This window comes from Polyodon spathula, chromosome 32 (assembly GCF_017654505.1).
Source record: "Polyodon spathula isolate WHYD16114869_AA chromosome 32, ASM1765450v1, whole genome shotgun sequence".
Classification (NCBI taxonomy): Eukaryota; Metazoa; Chordata; class Actinopteri; order Acipenseriformes; family Polyodontidae; genus Polyodon; species Polyodon spathula.
Window position 1 is genome coordinate 5,937,815 of NC_054565.1, and position 20,455 is coordinate 5,958,269.

At 39.4% G+C, this 20,455-nt stretch overlaps 4 protein-coding genes across 4 annotated transcripts; 1 reads left to right on the forward strand and 3 right to left on the reverse strand.

The window, feature by feature from the left end:
* Window positions 1–459: 459 nt before the first annotated feature.
* On the reverse strand, window positions 460–1,075 carry LOC121303324 (protein FAM229A-like). Its single transcript, XM_041233921.1, has 2 exons — window positions 931–1,075; window positions 460–632 (listed from the first exon to the last, which is right to left on the reverse strand). The coding sequence occupies exons 1-2, from the start codon at window positions 1,065–1,067 to the stop codon at window positions 527–529; spliced, it is 243 nt and encodes an 80-aa protein (XP_041089855.1). The 5' UTR covers window positions 1,068–1,075; the 3' UTR covers window positions 460–526.
* Window positions 1,076–1,971: 896 nt separating this feature from the next.
* On the forward strand, window positions 1,972–4,675 carry LOC121303325 (testis-specific serine/threonine-protein kinase 3-like). The gene is made up of 2 exons (XM_041233922.1): window positions 1,972–2,685; window positions 3,782–4,675. The coding sequence occupies exons 1-2, from the start codon at window positions 2,541–2,543 to the stop codon at window positions 4,444–4,446; spliced, it is 810 nt and encodes a 269-aa protein (XP_041089856.1). The 5' UTR covers window positions 1,972–2,540; the 3' UTR covers window positions 4,447–4,675.
* A 637-nt stretch (window positions 4,676–5,312) lies between these two features.
* bsdc1 (BSD domain containing 1) lies at window positions 5,313–12,324 on the reverse strand. Its single transcript, XM_041233920.1, has 11 exons — window positions 12,228–12,324; window positions 11,728–11,785; window positions 10,859–10,975; window positions 10,566–10,733; window positions 10,408–10,462; window positions 10,044–10,159; window positions 9,262–9,330; window positions 8,744–8,825; window positions 7,978–8,520; window positions 7,388–7,491; window positions 5,313–7,104 (listed from the first exon to the last, which is right to left on the reverse strand). Exons 1-11 carry the CDS (start codon window positions 12,236–12,238, stop codon window positions 7,072–7,074), a joined length of 1,356 nt encoding a protein of 451 aa, XP_041089854.1. The 5' UTR covers window positions 12,239–12,324; the 3' UTR covers window positions 5,313–7,071.
* Window positions 12,325–16,184: 3,860 nt separating this feature from the next.
* Window positions 16,185–17,579, reverse strand: LOC121303466 (oligodendrocyte transcription factor 3-like). The gene has a single exon (XM_041234196.1). It carries the CDS (start codon window positions 17,038–17,040, stop codon window positions 16,336–16,338), a length of 705 nt encoding a protein of 234 aa, XP_041090130.1. The 5' UTR covers window positions 17,041–17,579; the 3' UTR covers window positions 16,185–16,335.
* Between the last annotated feature and the right edge of the window lie 2,876 nt (window positions 17,580–20,455).

Genomic DNA, 20,455 nt, shown 5'->3' on the forward strand with positions numbered 1-20,455 from the left:
ACGGCTCATTCATTTTGCACTGATGACGATGCCACAAAAATCATTTAATGTTGAAAGGCAGCTGATCATTTGTGCTCATCTATTTTAAACACAGATAATGCGTATTAAGATGCCTGGTCAGCTCAAGGGCTGGTCTCTGTCCTCCAGAGGCTGGACCCTTACTGGCATCCACAGTGAAGCTCCCGAGAGTAAAGGGCAACTGGCTTGGGGATCGGAGGCCACCCACTGACCTCCTGAGCTGTTGTGGAGACTGCTGTGCTGAGGAATTGGACAAACCAGAATTGAGGGGGTGTCAGGTTTGCAGCACCTAAACATTCTCTTGCAACCTGTGCCCTTAGAAATAAAGGGTTGTGACGTGGGTCGTATTTACTGGGAATAAAATATTTTAATTAACAAGCAAACTACACTTTTTGGTTTTATTTGACATTTGACAACAGGATTTCCCCAGCGGTTGTCTGTATTGTGCTCTTGTGCCATTACTCAGCTCCCTTGGAGCGGGCCGCGGGTCAGTTCTGGGCTCTGCAGGTCAAGTTGCCCGGCTGGGAGAGGACTCGCTGCTCATCCCGATGTAGACGTCGATGGGCACGTGGGGGACGGTCAAGCAGTGACTGCCAGGGCATCGCCTCAGCTGCCTGCAGAGTCAAAACAGACACCTGCCAATATTGCTTTGCTTCTTAAGAGACTCCCATTGCAGTTCCAGCCGTTACACCACTTACCCTGAGATCAAGAGGATTTTTTTTTTTTAAATTGTGGCTAATTATTTTAAATATCTCTGAATGCCCAAGTTAAAATCTAAAGGCTCCTATGGATTTAAAATTGACACACGTCAAACCGTTTTTAACCATGCACAGATCGTTAAGAGACACCCTCTACACAGCTTATTAACTTGTAAATTGCTTTGTGGAGCGCTGAGGGTGTTAAGGCTCTCACCTGGTGTGGGGAGGGGGTGCGTGTGCTGCTGGTGTTTGCCCAGGAGGCTCCTGGCTCTCTGACACACGTCCTGGTACTATTGAATCTCCGGCTTCAATTGGGAACCTCCTGTTCAGATTGCTGTTCGGGGAGCTCATTTCCTGTACACACAGAACAAGAGAGACATGAACTACACAGAGTGTCCCCCTGGGATATAGCTGATGTACCGGAGGTGCCCTACCATCCACAGCACATGCACCGTTTCCCCAGTGTATAACCTTCAATCGCTAGACAACTGTTACATTACTACATGGCATACCTAGAGCCATAGGATGAGAATGGAGTGACATCACAATGATACAGCTCTAAATGTAAGTGTGAAATCATTACCCAACCCCGTTATCATCTAGTTTCATAGCCCTCCATTAACATTGCTCTTGTCCTGCCTAAATGGTAAGATTGGGGTCTGAAGAACCAGCTGTAAGTCCATTAAGAGGCCATATTGGGAAACAAATGTGAGGTACAACTGCATGCTGTATGGAGTTTTTTGTATTGTATATGCTTTGACACAATTGTTCATCATTCATGGGGTCAAGTGCAGGAGCAACATTAAGAGTGGACACAGCTGTCCCCATTTTGACTGAGAACATGTTTATATTGCTTGATAAAACTTAAAACTGCAACGAAGGCTAAGTTATAACCTCTAGTGATATGCAGACTGATCAATGTTCATGTGTTTGTGATGAAGCATTAAAAAACTAGATATTAAAGTATATTTAGTATAATAAGTCTTAAAGCTGCATTTTGTTTGTAAATACCTTTAACATTTAGAAATGTTTTCAAAAAAACATTTAGTTTTTATAAATACATGAACATAAATATATATTTAGACAATGATAATCTCTATTTCTAGCATATATCTGATATAAAAGAATCTAAAATGTACTACTTACTCATTCAGAGACCCCAGCAGAAAGGTATTTCAGATAAAAAAAAAACATTTACAAAAATAATGGTTTTGTCAACTTCCCTTTCTGTTTATTATCAGATTCACACCACGACTGTGACATCATCTGACATCACAAAAACAGAAACGTCATAAAAAACACAAACTTATAATAACAGCTTTGAAAGGAAGTATAATTGCAGTGTACAAAATGAAAAAAAAAAAGAAAATACTAACATATGAACAAATTGCATGGCAAAAAAAGCTATTTCCTTATTATAGGCACTAGATGTACCTCACCTTCCGAAGAATGGGTGTTCTGCCTCTCAGGACACATGTATCAGGAATCCTATTCCTTTACCTTCCTTATCAACTATACACAACAGTTACATGCATGCCACAGTATAGTACCCGTACACTAGAAAACAAAAATCAAACACAGCACGAAACAACTTAATGACTTCAAAACAAAATGCTAGGTAGGGCAGGTAAAATTGAGTTTCCCTAGTAACCCCATTGCATCACAATAAAACCAAAAACGTGAGATTGCACTTTGCCCTTGCTATTGAGGATAGTCAAGGTGGCCCAGTGCGAGTGGGTGCAGCAATGAGAGTGCTGACAGTTAATCTTGTGGTATGGACATTCACCTAGGCATTCGGTTGCTAAGGTATATAAGCTTATTGTTATGGATGAACTGCTACAGTCCAAGGGGTATGAGGTTGAAAACACAATTGGAGAGGGCACCTGCTCCAAAGTGAAGAGGGCGTACTGCAGTACCCATGGAAGACACGTGGCAATTAAAATAATAGACACACGTAAGGGACCAAAAGGTAAGAGCGAACAGTATCGGGGCACTGGGATGTTATGGATACGTATTGGATACTGGTAGCAATGTCAGTGAGGTCATCTCTTTCAAACAAATGAATCATTTACTTCTTTTATTTGTTTTGTACTGACCACAAAATATTGATTTAGTCTCCTGATTGCATCCAAGTATATTTTGCTTGTTTACCAGTTTTTTTAACCTTATACAGCAGCCCAGTTATCTGGTCCCAGTAGTGCTGATAAATAATATTTGTATGATTAAAAACCAAAATAATAACAATAATACATTATATATATATATAATATATATATAATATATATATATATATATATATATATATATATATATTAAAAATAAGACTGCATACAATCTTTATCGCTGTTTGTTTTGTTAACTGGTCATTTTTAAAAGAGGTTAGACAGGATTGCAGCACCATGATTAAAATTGTAGTCCTTGGGTGAGTACTGAGAGTTAAGGAGCAACTTGGTAACAGTAATCGATACAACAATAAGAAATACCACTTGGAACTAAGGTGGTATTTCTCACATGCATTAGGGGCAGGGGCTAGGGTTCACGGTTACCCTTAGGTGTGCCAGACGTACTAATAGACTGAAGCGCTCTACTGAAGACACAGCAGTGCTTTACACTTGATAATTAAATTGTTATTGAACTTGTCTGTGAAATCTGAAATAGAAAATCATATGCAATATTAGAAATCTGAACAAAAACTAATTAATTGACACGTGATAATTCATACCCATAGCAAGTTGTTCTTCAGGGTACAGCACTATGGAGTAAACCCCCCTCCATATTGGTCTGAGAGTTTATGAGCCCAGTGCTCTGTGACTTTCTGATGAGGTGAACTCCCGTCATTCAGCAAAACAACAACTGAACAGGAACTCTACTCAACCCTGACTAGGTGCAGAAAAGAGGCTTATTGTGTGTTCCTCTAGAGTCTCCTCAAAGAGTACAAAGTATATAAATACCTACATCAAGGATGGTACTGAAGCTGATAATGGCTATGCAAGTCAATTTTTGGTTCTGCAGTTCCCGCTGCTTTGCTGGCATTACAGCTGTATGAGTAACAAAACTTCTGCCAGATTTTATTTCCAGGTTCCTTCCACGCGAGCTGCAAATTGCACAGAAGCTTGATCACAAAAACATCATCAAGGTCTACGAAGTCTGCGAATCGGAGGATGGCAAGATCGGCCTTGTTATGGAGCTGGCCGAGAGAGGAGACTTATTTGAGCACATCAACAAGAGCGGGCCCCTGTCAGAAAGCCAAGCCAAGGATTTGTTTGGGCAGCTGGCCGAGTCCGTGCGCCACTGCCATGAAAACGGTGTCACGCACAGGGATCTGAAATGTGAGAACACCCTCTTGGACAAGAACTTCAGCCTAAAGCTGGCAGACTTTGGTTTTGCCAAGCTAGTCCCACCGAACAGCGAAGAACTGAGCGCCACATTTTGTGGAAGCACGGCTTACGCAGCCCCAGAGGTTCTGAAGGGGTCACCCCATGACAGCAGGAAGAGTGACACATGGAGCATGGGCGTCGTTCTGTACGTCATGCTGTCTGGGCACCTTCCGTTCGATGACACCAACATTCCCAAGATGCTTAGCCAACAAGAAAAGGGAATCTCCCTCGATCACCTCTCTAACCACTCCCCAGACTGCAAGGATCTCCTTCTGATGATGCTGACGTACAACATTCAACAACGTCCTTTTATAGGCGGGATCTGTTCCCATAAATGGTTGGAGGCTGATTAAATACTTACCACTTAAAAATACGACTTAAAAACAATGGCTAAGGTACAGTATTGATCTCACAGGCTTTAGCAGACTAAGAACAGTCATAGAAAATAAAGGACAAAATGACAAAAATATTGTATACAACCTTATCTGGGCTCCTACTGGAGTTATTTTGTTTCTTTGCTTATATCAACATACAGAAAATATACAGTAGAGTATTCCTACTACAAGTCATATAAAATTCACACACACACACACACACATATATATATATATATATATATATATATATATATATATATATAGTTTGAGTTTTAATATTTAGTATTAGTACTAGAAATTAGACTTGATCTTAAGACAAAGGGAAACATAAGGTCAACAGATCCTTAGAGAATCACCCTACACATCGCTAACAAAGGAATTGTTAGAGGCATTGTGTAGCATTGGCTTGACTGCCAATTAGAGGCTGAAGACACCTGGGTATGTAATCAATAAGGGTATGCAACCTCCTGTTCTTGCAGTTACCAGCTACAGTGCTGCAGCCACAGACAAATGAAAGCATACAGTGCAGGTGCCTAGTCTCATAACAAACTGCTTCTATCATAATTTATCTTACTACAATGGGTGAAGCTTATATCCTATAAATCTACTTTACATTTTCTTGTGTTTTTAGAGACAGGCAGGCAACAAAAGAATTGAGTGTGGTTTTCAGTGTAAATGAGTTGTGTGTGCTATTAAAGTGAAGGAAGCAAACGTGAACACTTTTTGAAAATGGATATGGCCCCGCCACACAGGAGCTGAGCAACTGTTCACTTGGAATGTGTACGGACATTCGTTTTTTCATCACTGTAATTATGCTGTATACACCCAGGCATCAAGTCTAATAACTTGGTATCATTTAGGTTTAATAAGTTACAGAGGTGATCTGTAAAAGTGTTCCAAGAAAAAGGTTCCATTACAAAAGCAATAGCTTTAAGAACATTAAAGCTAAAACTGCAGCTAGAAGATGCTTATCATTTAAAATATAGATTGCCCCTCAAACCATGAGTTAATTACAGAAATCTAATCCCTAGCAAATAACTCCAGCAACACTTCAGTAAGAATCCAAACATCATTTAAATCAAAAGAATATATACAAATAATCCATGCTGCTTATCTGATTTCACTGGCATGCTATATAAAGACTTTTATATTACAGATACAACAGGCTGGAAATAAAGCAGCCGTTAGAAAACGTAGCCTTGTAACCATTCACACTTACATTTCAAACATTTGACTGGGTGCCTCGGTCCCTTTAAAATGTTAACACAGCCGATAAGAGAAGCACAATTACTTAAATATGTACGATATAAAATAAAACTCCTTTCTTTCAAAGCTATCTGCTGCCAAAATTAAAATGAAAGCCATGTGTGCTCATTTAGAACATATTTTCTCTGGAAAGTTGCCTGTTGGAAATGCTGTAGTAATTCTATACTATTAACTGTTCCCAACACCCCCAGCCTGGCATCCACAACCAAGAAACCTGGCTTATAAAATGTTTGTCTTCCTCATAGCGGAAGTATATATCCGAGTCATATATAATATACCAAATCCTCTGCTATTTTATAAGAAGCTGTTGCACATCATCACTCACGGCTGTAGGCAGACAGTATCCAAACCAGATGTGAAAAAGCCGTTTCTAAACTGACCGCTAAAATAATATTTTCTGCTACCTTACACCTTAAAATGGACTAAGAAAATAGGAAAGTGGCAAGCGGTAAATCAACAGAGCTGCTGTTCAGTTTTCATACAACTAAACATCAAAAGTTTAAGTTGAGAATGCATAAAGTCATTTCCGGTCTGGGTCCATTTTCTTTTAAACTTAAGCATAAAAATTACAGTTTCCACATTTACTGATCGAAAGCTGTTTGATTCTTTAGTTAAGTCATGTATAACATATTATAATGCAGTATTACAATGAATGGGTTCCGCACTTTTAGTTAATCACATAAAGAAAGCACGTGGGACAATTGTACTTGCATACTACTCCATAGCGTCAGCAAGTTACAAAGCAGAAAAGTGATTTACTCTGCATATCACACACAGTTCTCTACCTTTCGCTTACGAAAGAAACAACAAATATGAATATTTCAAAAGCTTAAACTTATAAATACATTTTGTAGGCTGTAACTGAGGGTTGAATTACAATTACTTATTAGGAGAAAAGAAGTCAAAATAATCAAAATCCTCCCCACACACAATGTTAAATAATTTATACACCCATAAAGTATTACTGGTAAATGCATTTAGAAATAGCAACCATGCGATGCTACCATGTCACTCTTCAATTATTCTGAAAGTGTCCCCAGCATCACCAGTTACATCATTTACAAATTGCTGTGTAACACTTAATGTATGAAAATAATGTGGACTAATTGGAGTACAATTTCATGGCATTCTGACTCGCTGCATTAATTTCCAGGGGTCAATATAATTAGCCAACAGTTCAGTAACAATGTCCAAATCAATGCAGTCTTCTCTAGTTTGAAATAAGGAAGCTCAGCAATGGCACAGGCTAGCAATTACAAAAACAGCATGACGCTTTCCTCAGAGGACTTTCTGTGTTAAAACTGGCGACACCTCTGAAGATACTTTCATGAGGTTTCATTCCCAGTTGTCCCAGTCTTCCTCCTCCAGCTGAAATAGAAGAATACCTACAGGTTAAAACCCATCACAAAGTGAAACAAATTCAATACCAGGTTTAACCTATTTGAGATTTCCCGTAACACTTTCTACTGTTAATATATAAATACCACATGAGAGTGTAATGAACAAAGAATAAGCTCTTGCATAAATTAAAAAATATACTCATCTACAGACATTTCTTTAGTTTAACTTTTTTCTTAAAATGTGTTATTGGGTTACTTCCCATTATTAAAATGGTAAATATTATACAAAAGTCCAGACTATCATAACTTACTTCTCCAGATGCTTCTACTTTAGAAAGTGCTAGTTGAACCTCCTCTTCTGTCATATCTAAATCAAAATCCTTTTCCCAGTCCTCGCTGATATCAGTACTTGATCCTGCGGGAAAGGAAATATCAGTATTTTGGAAGAAAGTAATAGAATACGAGATGAAAATATACATGCATGCATGTACATTATTTCGATGGGCAAATTAGAATATTACACTTTCAAACCTAGATCTGGCAAAGAAACAAAAAAAAGGTAATTTAGAAATGAACTCTAAACAAAAGGTATTTTAAAACGCTAGTAGCTTCTGATTTTGTATTTGATGTGGTAGTTCTTACTGAGTGTTCAGGGAAATAGGTGAAGGGCTGAACTCTGTTGTACACACAGTAAGTACTAGATGTTGCACATGAGGGCTATGTTGAGGCTTTAAACTTCTGAATTTTAAAAAGTCACCAGTATGTGATGACAAACAGACAATTATACAAAGTGGATCACAAGAGCAAGAAAGATAAATTAGTAAAAAATAACTGATATTTTACACCCATATCAAGTTGCTTTTAAAATATGCATCAGCAGTGCTATATTCACATGGATTACCTTTCTTGCCATTGTTAGAGGGGGTGGATTTCCCACTATCTGAGTTCAGTTCAAAAACTCTGAGATCTGTTGGTCCATCTTCTTTCACAGTGTCAGGCTTGGCTGTGGCTTTTGCCTCAGTTGCCCCTTTCGGTTTCTCATCACCCAGGTGAGATGCAGGCACTTCCGAATCTGTGATCCTGTCTGTTTCGGGAAGCCTGCCGATGTCCTCCGGCAAGCTCGGGGTTAGGTTTGCTTCCTCCAAGCTGGCTTCTGTTAGTTTTTTGGTGATTTCCTCTGCTGCGTTATCCTGAACTGTTTCAAAGGCCCCCAGGTTTTCAATCTGCGTTATTAGGGTTACACTCTCACTGCTTATTGAAGGGGTCACGTCATGACCTTGTCGAATGTCAATAATGTCCCTGTTCCCGGACACATGCACAGTTTCAGCATCTCGACCACTCACAGCTGTGAAAACAGGGGCAGTGGTGCTTACAGGTGAAAGACTGGATTCTTCTGGTGTCTTGAAATCCAGACGAGATGACGGGGCAGCCCCTAAGAATTCATCTAAAGCAGCATAACATAAGAATAATCATAGATTAAAACACAATCCATACTAGAAATACATAGAACTTCTTGAGTATTTCAAGGTTAAAACACACAAGCCCATCTGTAAGCATCTGACAATAACTTATCTTTCACATTAATGTACTTTACACCAGGGCAGCACACAAGCTATGTCTGCCTAGACCAGTGTGTTAACAGCTATTTTGTTGAATGGGTAACGTACCCTCCTCCTCCTCCCAGCCCAGTTCCTCAGACTGGGACGTCTGCTCGGCTCTCTGTTTCAGGGCAATCCGTCTGGCTTCTTCCTGTTTGCAAAACACCAGAAACAAACCCATTTAACACAACAGTAAATCTAGATAAGTCTGCAGTACATAAACAACCCTTTTTGCAACGTTGATAAGAAAATAGCCTGCTTAGGATTGTTCAGGAAATTCCGATTCTACTTAAGATCCCCACTACATTATAACATTCAGTCACAGCGTGGCACAGGAGACCACATTATAACATTGGGCCATCAGAGATGGAACTGTGACCTATACAGAAATCCGATTCATACCATTTTTTGCACATCAATACTGCCTAAATCAGCCGTCTCTAGCTTGTTACTCAAGCTTGACGCAGAAGCTAACATTTCTGACACATAAAAGCAAACGCAAGAAAAAACCATAGGGCAATGTCAAGCCTTGACAAACTACTGACCTTTTTGAGGAATGCATTAAGACAGTTTTCAATTTGACTCACTTGATCCAGCTGATAAATTTTGTAAAAGTACCGCTGCCAGAACTCTGCATGGGATACAGCCACTGGAACCTGTCAAAATTAAAATCATGCTTTTGTTTAACTGATTAATGAGAATGCTATTATGATTAATAATGTATATATCTGTAACTAGAAACAGAACATTACAATTTCCCACTGAAGTATGTAAAACAGATGCTCTGTCTGGAGTTTATTTAAAAAAAAAAAAAAAAGGAAACTCCAGCTCTGAATAAAAGGTAATTTTACTAAATTTATTTAAAGCACAGTTTTTTTTTTTTTTGTTTTATTTAAACCCTAACTTATAGAAATAATTAGCAGTTTGCTGTCCTGTTGCTTGTTACAAAATACATGCAAAGCACCTCAACGGATGCAGGGATGGAAATAAATCCCCCACTGCATACCAGTTTAATCCACTCCTGGTTTTAATGTGAGTTTAAGATGACAAACTTGAGCTTGTTACCTGTACACTGTGGTTAATCAAGCTCATAGTAAAACCCGGAATGGATTCCATTGTTATTCCGTAGGAGTCTTATTTCCATCTCTGAGGTGTCTGGCACAGCACAAGTCCCTGCTGCTGCTAGTTCGTTCTTCATCAAGTTTCATTCTCCCAGTTTTCTCATTCAATTATATTATTACAATACTACAGATGGGCGACTGTTTAGAATACTATTTCATAGTTAACCCTAATGAAACCAGAACCTTGTAGGCTATCCAGTTCAAATCACATTTTAGCAAGATCCTATTTTGGAAAGTGTGAATTGTACCATTTTGCTGTAGAGGGCTCGGATGGATGGGCTGCTGACCAGGAGTTCAGAAACCTCTGCTTTCTTCTCTTCAAAATTAAACTCCACCAGCCAGGCCTCAAACGCTTCTGGAGGACCTGCGACACACAAACAACTTGGTTTGCCAGGGCACAACTGTGCATGCATCAGCACCAGCAAACTAAATCCACCTTCTCTTCATGCAACACGCAGTGTGTGATCTACGTTTAATAACCGATTCTTAATCAAAACAAAGGACCAGACCATGAATGACGGCCGCTGGTCATTAAATTACCACAACTATGGTGGAAAAAATAAATAAATAAACAAATAAAAAAACAAACAAAGAAAGATGCATCCTTCATACCATCGGGCTCATTGCAGTAGGTGGCAGGATCTGCCTGTAAACTGTACAGACGCGCCTAAAAAAAACATTCAAATAAAAAACATAACCAACGGCAACATCATGAAATATTACATTGCTAAATAATGTAAGTGGATACAGTGCACAATAGGGAGGCCTACCTTTGTACTGTCATATACCTCTGTTGTACCAGCAGAGGTTGCTACTAACGTGATCACATCACAGTCGATGGTTTTGTCAGGTGGAGGAGCAAGTGTGTCTGTTATAACTCCCAGGATGTTGGACAGTCCTTTCTTCACCTTCTGAGTTGCGTCTGACGATCCTTCGACCTACGATCACATAAACTATGGGTAGATAGCAGCAAGCCCCCTCCTATTCTTATAAGCTGGCAATTTATTTACTTCATTTTTTTAAATAGAATTCAATATGCAAAAAAAAACACACTGCTACTCACTGCGAGTTTGTCCTTGACAGCACTAGCTGTGGCAGCAATAGTACACGCAGTGTCACGTTGTACTACATTGGTAAACTCAGCCAGGTCGCGTTTAATAAAGTCGTAAGCTTCAGCAGACTGTCAAAAACAAAAAGTTTGTTAACATATACAGTACAGGAAACCTTTGTGCTTAACAATATCAGTAATGGCGGACCTTAGTACTGGTATTCATCTCAGTAGCACTCAGCACAACATATAAAGTTGTAACAGAAATTGATCTACAATGACAGAGACTCAAAATAAACTTATAAAACTGCAAGAATAGAAGAAAGCGATCTCATTGTCTAACACCTGGGATGAAGAATGAGAAGCATATTGAGTGCCTTGCGTTTAGAAAAGGGGGAAGTTATAGGAACACTGTTGTCTGAAATCAGATGCCTCAGTGTCAAGAAAATGTAGCTGTTAAGCAGTGCTAACATTTTACAAGGCACACCCAAGGAAACCTTTCTAAAGCATGACAAGAATATTTGTGTGGTGGGTTAATCCCACATGACTCCATGTTTGCTGGGACAGCTTTTCAACTCACACCTGGTATGTTTTACCTGCCTCAGACACCTTTCACTATTTATTTTCTTAAAGAGACGCAAGACAACAGCTCTGGCCAAATGTTTTGCATCCCCCTATAGAATTAACTAATTTTGGTTCTCTGTCTCAATCCTAAAATTCTAGGTGATGCAAAACTTTTGGCCATAGCTGTACACTGACAAGAATGCATTGAGACCCGAGACCTGCCCCACTGAACAGGGAGTCATATGGGAACCATTAATCCCACCTTACTCCCCGGATCAGGCAGACCTTGTTTGTTACATATCATGAACACGGCGGTCTACCTTATCTTTCACTGACTGGAAACTTTGCTGGAGCCAGCCTCCCCACCATCCTCCTTCCCTGGAAACAAGATGCATAAAAGCAAAATTACAATGCTGTTCAGTGCAGGTAAAGAGCAGAATCTCAACGCTGAGTGAAATGAAGTAAAACGGTTGGCACTAAGCCAGTTTATCCTTTTTGAAGTTCTAAAGCATATTATTATATGCATGGCATTATATTATAACCCGTTCAGTCATAACGCTATAAAGCATTCAGATTTTAATTAGGGTAAATTGGGTTAGGTTCGGGAAACACAGCCTTTTGGTATGTAAACAAACACAGTTGGTGTTGTTCTGGACTATTCAGAAACGTAAAAAAAACACTCAGACATTTCACTTAGACACATGAAGTGCAACACGGATACACACATGGCCCTAAAACGTTGCCGTGCCGTTAAATTGCGCAAATTACCCAAACAAAACCACAAAATAAACAATTAAACATCCAACAACAAACAGCTCACCCTTCAGCCATCTTTACTGCATGACATCATCAACATTGACTGAACTCTGACCCTTCCGGCTCAGCAACGCCAACACATCTGAAAGAGCAGGACTTTTCAATTCAAAATAAGGATAGACGCTAAAAAATAAAATGGTAAAATTAAAAAACAGAGCTGTTTCACAAACAGCAAAAAGATCATTAACATACTTTAAATAAAAGCTCGAATACTGTGCGATACGCATTAAGTCTACATCTCTACGGCACCCCACAGGGGATAAAAAGGTTGTTTCACTGGCTGCAGTTCGGAAGTTTGACCACTGCGTGGTGGTGGAATACATTCTAGCTGTTTGAATCAAAACGACTATAGATCAAGCTCCATACCTTTCTACTTTCTGTTATGCTTACCTCTGTATATAGGGTCAGACACCGCTGGTGTGTGGAAGGTGAACTTGTTCTCCCTTCATGCAACTAATTAAGAGTTTGTCCTTAAAGTGACAGCGAAAGGCTGACAAGAAATGGCCTAGTCAACCACGTGTGTGTGTTCGCGTGTTTTTATAGATAGGGCATGGGTATGTGTGTTTAGATTACTGTAGTTAAATACAGTGTACTACATCTGGGAAGAAAACTCTTCAGGAGCAGGTATTCATGTATCACAGAAGCTTTTTGTAAATGTAGATTTATACATTGCTACCTAAGCCTTCTCTGTGAGTGGAGTGTTTTAGTAATAGAGCAGAAGGATGTAAATGTAACTTTGCACTTATGAAGAACGCATACTTTAGTATAGCATGCCCATTTAAAATATCAAATAGAATAGAAAAAAACAACATAGATTAGCATAGAATAAACTATTGGGGTTTTGCCATTGACCTATAGATCTGAAATAGTACCCTGTACCCTACATGTTTACAATACATAGTTAAGTAATAATAACTGTGTAATTGCGACCTCATTTGTGAGCCATCTGATACAAAGAAATTCCACATGGCTGTATCACCTGAATATCAGGGTCTCCTACACAGGAATGTTGAACAAACAGAAACGTTGGGAAGTTGGCTCTTTTGAAAGGAGGTACTGTATAACTGCAGTGTACAAAAATGAAAAGGTATATATATATATATATATATATATATATATATATATATATATATATATATATATATATATACACACACATACACACACACACACACACACACGCAATCAAAAGACAAAACAAGTGTGCTCCATTAAGAGTTAAATGATAGCTGTATAATGTAGCTAATCCACACCTGAGCCCTCTTGTAAAAGTGCCTGTGTATTCCAAGGCAAGCTCAGCTGCATCCTGCTCATTAGCATGTGGATAGGAAGGCTTTGTGGTGCAGGCTGCAGGTCAACCCGCATGCTTTTTGAATAAGCCACTTTTTCTAATTGAACCTCCCCTGTACCCAGAGGCAGGTCTTGTGTTCGTATGTTGTGCAATATGCCTGTCTTATTCTGTCCCAGGCCCGCTAATTAACCCTTCAGCTTTCTAATTAGCTATGTCCATCTTCCTGTCAGCCTTTAGCCTGTATAGAGCAATCTGTTCATTTACATTTCCCCGATGTGTTATGCATCCATCTGTCTGTCTGCCTGCTCTACGAATATAACTGTGCGTGCGTGTGTGTGCGTGTGTGTGTGTTATAGAGATGCATTATTTGGGCACACATGAATGCCACTGTAGTATTGATTTTCAGGAGTTTAAAGGGATTCTGCTATGCAATAGAAAAATGACGTAAGACATGTTTGCAATTATTTTCTCTTTTGCATGTCATGCTTATGAGTCACTTAGCATTTCTCGTTTGCACTGCAGACTTCTGTAGGTCTTTGAGTTGAAGTCATTTGCCAGTGATACTAGACTGACTCATAACTGACGGGTCGAACGAGTTTGCCGATACTGTACAAGACCCTGTAGAAACTTTCTGAACCTCACTGTGGGTTTGGCCGTGATGTTTAAATTAAGCATTTTCAAATGCTGTTACAATAATTTAGAACTTGCAAGTACAGTAACTGTACATTAGGTGCACAAAAAAGCAATGTAAAATAAAAAGCAGAGCTGTGTTCTTTTATCATGGCTTTGCACCATCTGCTTCCAATCAAGAACCAGCAGCTTTGCATAAGTCAGTGTTACTAATTATCCCAAGAGAAAGGAGAAATCCCCAGCTTTTACCTAATCCCTGCAATGTGTTCAGCTTCCCGATCCTCCCACCTGGGCGAACAAGACCTCGATGTCAAGGGACAGTGGCACCAGGTGACAGCGGAGCCGTTGTCCCCATGACAGGAGCCCTCTTTCAAGGCTTGCAGCTGCCACCCCTGATGTCCTGCCCACAGCTGACGGCTACGTCGGGGGACAGAACAAAGGAGCGATCATACGAATGTCAATACGGCTTCATAAATTAGAGCTAACTGCTTTTGTTCTCCCGAGTGTCAGCTCCTTTGGTCAGACGGTGCATGTTACAATGATGAAATGGATATTGAATGGCCCTCCTTGTGTCGCAGGCACGAGCGCTGCGTTGCTCCATTGTTACCAGCTGATGCCATTGTCTGGCTTTAGTAGCTGGATCAGATCTCTCAGGGTTTCCCTGAGTAGGAGTTTCTGTAGGGTGGGGAAAGGGGGGGGATGCCTCATAATTTAAACAAATCCTCACTTGTTTTTTTAATCCCCTTGAGAGAGCATTTAAACTGGGAAGTGTGGAAAAAAAGAGAAATGTTACCCTCGTCCAGGCTTTATTTTCTTTACTGTACGTGACAATATTTCTTTTCGACCCTTCTGCTGTGAAAGTACTGAGGCTGCCCTGCCTACAGCTGGCTCTGAATTGACAAATGCATCAGCAGTCTGCTTATCCTGTCCCCTCAGGACAGAACCCCGCACCCCCAGTGCTAACTAGAATGAGGCCATGTGTCACCCCCCTGACTCTGAGCTTCAATCTGTTTGCACCAGTGCATAGTTTTCCTCCTGATTTTAAAACAAGGATACAAACAATCTTATAAAACGAATATGTCACAACTTGGGTTTAGGTAGAATTCATTTAAGGCTGAGTCGCTTCTTGCTTTATAAAATGTTTCAGAACGGCAGGGTTGATCAGTGAACTTGTGCAAAATCATTTTTATATGACCATATCAAAGTAAAATCGCTTTAAAGTATAAAATCACCATCTTCAGCTAGAGCTGGCGTGATAAAAGTGCGTCGCCAATTGTAATTACAAGAGGGAAAGCAGTCAGTTTAATCACATTATGAAATTGAATATACAAAATCTAGACTAGAAACAGCTGGCGTTAAAGGGCTTTGTTAAGGAGATGTGTTTCCATTTACTAACCCACTTAACAAACTAAGCAGAACAAATGTCTGTTTTGTATAGGTTGCCGATATTCTTTCAATCACAGTTTTAAAAGCTCCTAATGACCTGAATCTGCTAAAGGAAAGTAAATAATGAATGCGTATAACTGATATTTGTTCACTGATTTGTTTTGTCTTGCTTTGATGCAGAATTTTAAATGCACTTCACTAATTAACTTCTGATCCATTAAATCCTTACTTAAAAACCCTTTAGGAAGTTATAAGCATTGACATTATATTATTAAAAAAAGTCAATAAAAATCTAATATTTCTCTATAGATGGTTCTGATTTAATGAATTGAAAAACGAGAGGAGTTGGTCTTGTTTAATATATTTGTAAAGCTTTTATTTTAGAAATAAAATATATACACAGAAGCTTCAATATAATACATGGTTTTCTTCCACCATGAAGACAAAACTGTAGCAGCTGACTCTGTGTTTTACAGGAAACAAAAAATCAATATTTAAATTTTTTTGTTTTTTTAAGTATTGTAATGCACAAACAACAAATAAAACAATGTTAAATACCAAGAAGAAGAATTAAAAATGTCATATCAAGAAACATAAAAATAGCACACTTTCTTTGAAAAAAAATCTAAAATATTCATCTTTTTCTAACTTTACAAAATATATACAGAATAACAGATGTTATACGGGGACCTGTTCTGCTCTTTCCTTTGTGTCTTTCAAGAAAGTTCTGTCAAGCACAGTAAGCCAGTGGATCACCCTGCTAGCTTAGAGTTCAGTTCTAAAAGGTAGACGGTCTGAATGCATCTTATTTGCTCATGGATAAGCTGGATAAGCTTGCTATGGAAGCTGGCAGAGGTTGGCACAGGGAGCAGGGGCAAGGCATCCCAGGAAAGTGCCTGTAAGCACTGCTCAAAGACGGCATGGTGGGCCTGAATCCCAGGTATCCTGAAGAGGGCGGGGAGTGTGGGGAGCTGGAGCAAGGAGGCATCGTGGCTGCACCCATAATGGAGTGCAGAGACTGGGTCAAAGGGTGCATGGCGACCTGGGCAGGGGGCGGCCTGATGGGTCCACACCTTGGCCCATGGTTCTGTTGCCCGTTCCCGTACACGTCGCTCACTAGCTTCTTCATCTCGTCCAAAGAGCTGGACAGCATCATGATGTAGTTTCGGGCCAGCAGCAGGGTGGAGATTTTGGAGAGCTTCCTGACCGAGGGCCCCTGGGCGTACGGCATGACCTCTCGGAGGCCGTCCATGGCCTGGTTCAGGTCGTGCATCCTCTTGCGCTCTCGACTGTTCACCTTCAGCCTCCCGTCCTGCATGTCTTCCTCCATGCCGTCCCTCTTGGCTTTCATCTTGCCTCCAGCTTTGTCCTGCAGCTGCAGGGCCCCGTGCTGCCTCTCCTGCTCCTTGCAATAAGCCTCGAACATCTTGTTGGAGAAGAAACTTGAGCCGCCTTCCACGAATTCAGGGGAGGAAGCCCGGCTAGAGGTAGACCCGGCATCTGAATCCATCCTGAGATGCGCTTTTTTTTTTTTTTGTTTGTTTCCTTAAAACTAGAAATCAGATTCAGAGCACTGAGCTTGTGTTGCTCCTGATTGTTAAGATAAGACACGGTCAAAGCTTACAGAAATCAAAGTAAAAAATAACCAATGCTATATAGCCTATACAGAGTCTTCTTCAGCAGAGCAGTGTAGTGCAGTTGCTGCAGCCTTACAGAGTGTGACGATGGCCCCACTTAGTCTGGATAATTTATACGGTGCTTGTCACAATGGAACAATGAGACGCATAATGAGGTTGTTAAGATGACGTCCAATCACTGAAGGGACACACTTTCACCGCTCATTTAACCTCTCAAATACTTAATCCCTTTATTAACCATTTGGGTGCCAAGTTTCACACATATCTCAGAAAGAGGCAGTATATACATGTTAAATACAGAGCTTGTAATATATATACATACACACCACACAACAATTAAAATCAATTAATTGGATTTTGCATACCCTTATGATGTACAATGCTGTCCCATTGCTATGTTTAACTTGTTCTTTTTATGCATAAAAATGACATTATTTCTTATTTGAAAGTTCTGATGGTCCAGTGGTTAAAGAAAGAAGTTTGTTGACAGGAGGTTCCCAGTTCAAATCACAGCTCAGCCACTGGCTCACTGTGTGGGACCCTGAGCCTTAACCTCCTTGTGCTCCGTCCTTCGGAGGAGATGTAAACCGAGGTCCTATTGGAAGTGGCTCTGCAGCAGCTGTTGTTGATGAATAGTTCACCCTCTAGTCTCTGTAAGTTGCGTTAGATAAAAGCGTCCGCTAAATGACTAGTTAATTAATCTACAATTATATTTTCCCTTTTTGAATGATGTGCTGTATGTTCTGTATGATGTATCTGTATGGTTTATGTTCGGTACGGTGTATGTTTTGTATGATGTATGTTCTGTACAGTGTATGTTCTGTATGGTGTATGTTTTGTATGATGTATGTTCTGTACAGTGTATGATGTATGTGTCTGTATGTTCTGTACAGTGTATGTTCTGTATGGTGTATGTTCTGTATGATGTATGTTCTGTATGATGATAATAAAATACACATTTCTTTAAAGCCACAAAGCATGGCCATAATGAGAATGTGATTAAAGATGACTCTGGCCCCTATGCAGCTTGTTAACATAAAGTAAACTTTGAAGGAAGTCCAAACAATTTGAGATTCTTGCATTTCACAAAGCACCAATTTGTTTGATTCATTTAGAGCATTCCTGATAACAAGTTAATTGAATCTGAATCAACACTGCCACACATTCGCTTTGCATATTGCATGGACTTTTATTCAACCTTTGGCAGCTGCTGGCCTGGAGTCTATTCTTCCTTTACAATCCTAATGATCCTAATATCTTTAACCCTGCCACAAAATAGTATGAGATTGCATATGCACAGCGGCTTTGAAATGCTTCACAGTGATTTGTATTGTACAACAGCACAGAAAACTAAACTGCATTGTATTGCATATTGATGCTAAAAAGCTGGAGTTTCCTCAATGTTAGGAACCGTGCGGGAAGTAGCACATGTGGTCTCCTCCTTTAGTGTCCAGACAGACAGGGATCCCAATTAGCCAGTGCATTTTTTTTAGAGGCAGTTTGGGAATGCATACTCCTTGCCAAAAACAACAGAATTGTGCCCACGAGAACGACTGCTAATTTAAGTCCTCGACCGCTGTCGAATACAGCTGGCTGAAATCTAGTTCCCAGCTGTAAAAGTCGTCTTGTTTTCCAGAAACAAAGAACTTTAGGGAACCTAACAGACAATCTGAAACAAACAAGAAAGTCCCGATTTTAGTAAGACTGCTGCTAATCACAAAAGTCACTGGGATAGAGGTTGCCAGTGTGCAGTGTGAAGATTTCTTTTTTTTTTTACTTGTAGAAAATCTACAAAGACGACGTGTAAATACAACAACGAGGACAGAAGGGAGTTTGGTATCCTATAGTCAGGTCCATGTGGAATAAATAAGAATAATTTTATTTAGTTATTTATATTAGTTTATTATTTATTTTTTGATATCAACTATAGTTATGTCAAAATTTTACTGTAAATGATTACTGTATTTCAAGACCCCTACGATGTTTATTATAATATTTAAATACAGCATATACATATATATATATATATATATATATATATATATATATATATATATATATATATATATATATATATATATATATATAATGTATGCATATGTATTTATACACCATTATGTGGAAATTCAGCTGTTGAAGGATGTTTTAAACTCTAGATATACGTTTACATTGTTGTTGAATTAAAACCCCTTTTTCCATTTCAAATGAGTAAGTTTCATTCGAGTTGACAAAGCTACTTTTCAAACTTTGGTAATGCATGGCTATACATTTTCCCTCTGAGGTCATTTCCTTCTATTCTGTGGTAAACCTCTTAAAGTAAGCTGGTTAAGTTTTATTGTGCCAGCGTGTAGCGTAGGCACTGATTTACAGAGCTGGAACGCCTTCAGTCCCTCTGAGCACTCATTAACATCACTATAATGCACTGCGCTTCTGTGCACTGATAACAGTTAACAGAGAGTTTAAGTTAAGCTCTGATGTTAACCACTATTATCATGCAGAACTTTACAATACTGTCGGCAGGCCTATAGCATTGAGGTACTGGGGGTTTTCAAATGGAAATGTAATGTCTAATAATGTAACTTGCGAAACCACTTGCGAAATTTGTAACACATTAGTCAATGAATTCCCTTTTAAATATTATATACAACCACCTACAGAATACGTAGAAATGTTAATATGTATGTGGGTAGGAATAAGGTTGCTCACTCGAGTTACTGCAGCCTTGATTATGAATAAGTCATTGGAACGCTGGAGTAGGTAAGGGTTGGAATTTACTTTGTGAAGTACTACAGAATCAAAGGAAAGGCAATCAGACAGGAAATCAGGCAGCTCTTGAAACAGCAGTGCTATGAAGCACTTTTATTTAACAAAAATGAAACAGCTGCCTTTTAACATCTCTCTCTCTCACTCCCTCTCTCTCTCTCTCTCTCTCTTTCTCTCTCTCTCCCTCTCCCTCTCTCACTCTCTCTCTCTGTTTTCTACAGGACTTTTCTACACACCTGTATCACAACCCAAATTGAATAATTAATTAACTGACTGTCCCGCCAATCAAGTCCCGTAGTTTGAGTAAGATATAGCTGAGGTGTAAAAAATATAAAAACAACAATAAGTATTAATCACAGAGGAAACTTTTTTTTTTAATTGAAAGCATCTGCAAAAAACCTAAAGACAAATTCTCTGAATTCTTGGAAACCGAACACTCAAACACTATTGAAACAACAAAGAACATTTTCATTACTCAAAAGTGCCAATCCCTAGATACGGCGATCGATTTGTCTCTCTCGTTAT

Bases quoted from the DNA above. Each gene is read 5' to 3' on its own strand.
- LOC121303324 (XM_041233921.1), bottom strand. From the start codon at position 1,067: ATGAGCTCCCCGAACAGCAATCTGAACAGGAGGTTCCCAATTGAAGCC. The intron at 633-930 runs GTGAGAGCCTTA...TTGACTCTGCAG, and splicing joins GCACCCCCTCCCCACACCAG to GCAGCTGAGGCGATGCCCTG.
- LOC121303325 (XM_041233922.1), top strand. From the start codon at position 2,541: ATGGATGAACTGCTACAGTCCAAGGGGTATGAGGTTGAAAACACAATT. The intron at 2,686-3,781 runs GTAAGAGCGAAC...AACTTCTGCCAG, and splicing joins CACACGTAAGGGACCAAAAG to ATTTTATTTCCAGGTTCCTT.
- bsdc1 (XM_041233920.1), bottom strand. The intron at 7,492-7,977 runs GTAATCCATGTG...CCTTTCCCGCAG, and splicing joins CTCTAACAATGGCAAGAAAG to GATCAAGTACTGATATCAGC. The intron at 7,105-7,387 runs GTAAGTTATGAT...CTTCTATTTCAG, and splicing joins AAGTAGAAGCATCTGGAGAA to CTGGAGGAGGAAGACTGGGA.
- LOC121303466 (XM_041234196.1), bottom strand. From the start codon at position 17,040: ATGGATTCAGATGCCGGGTCTACCTCTAGCCGGGCTTCCTCCCCTGAA.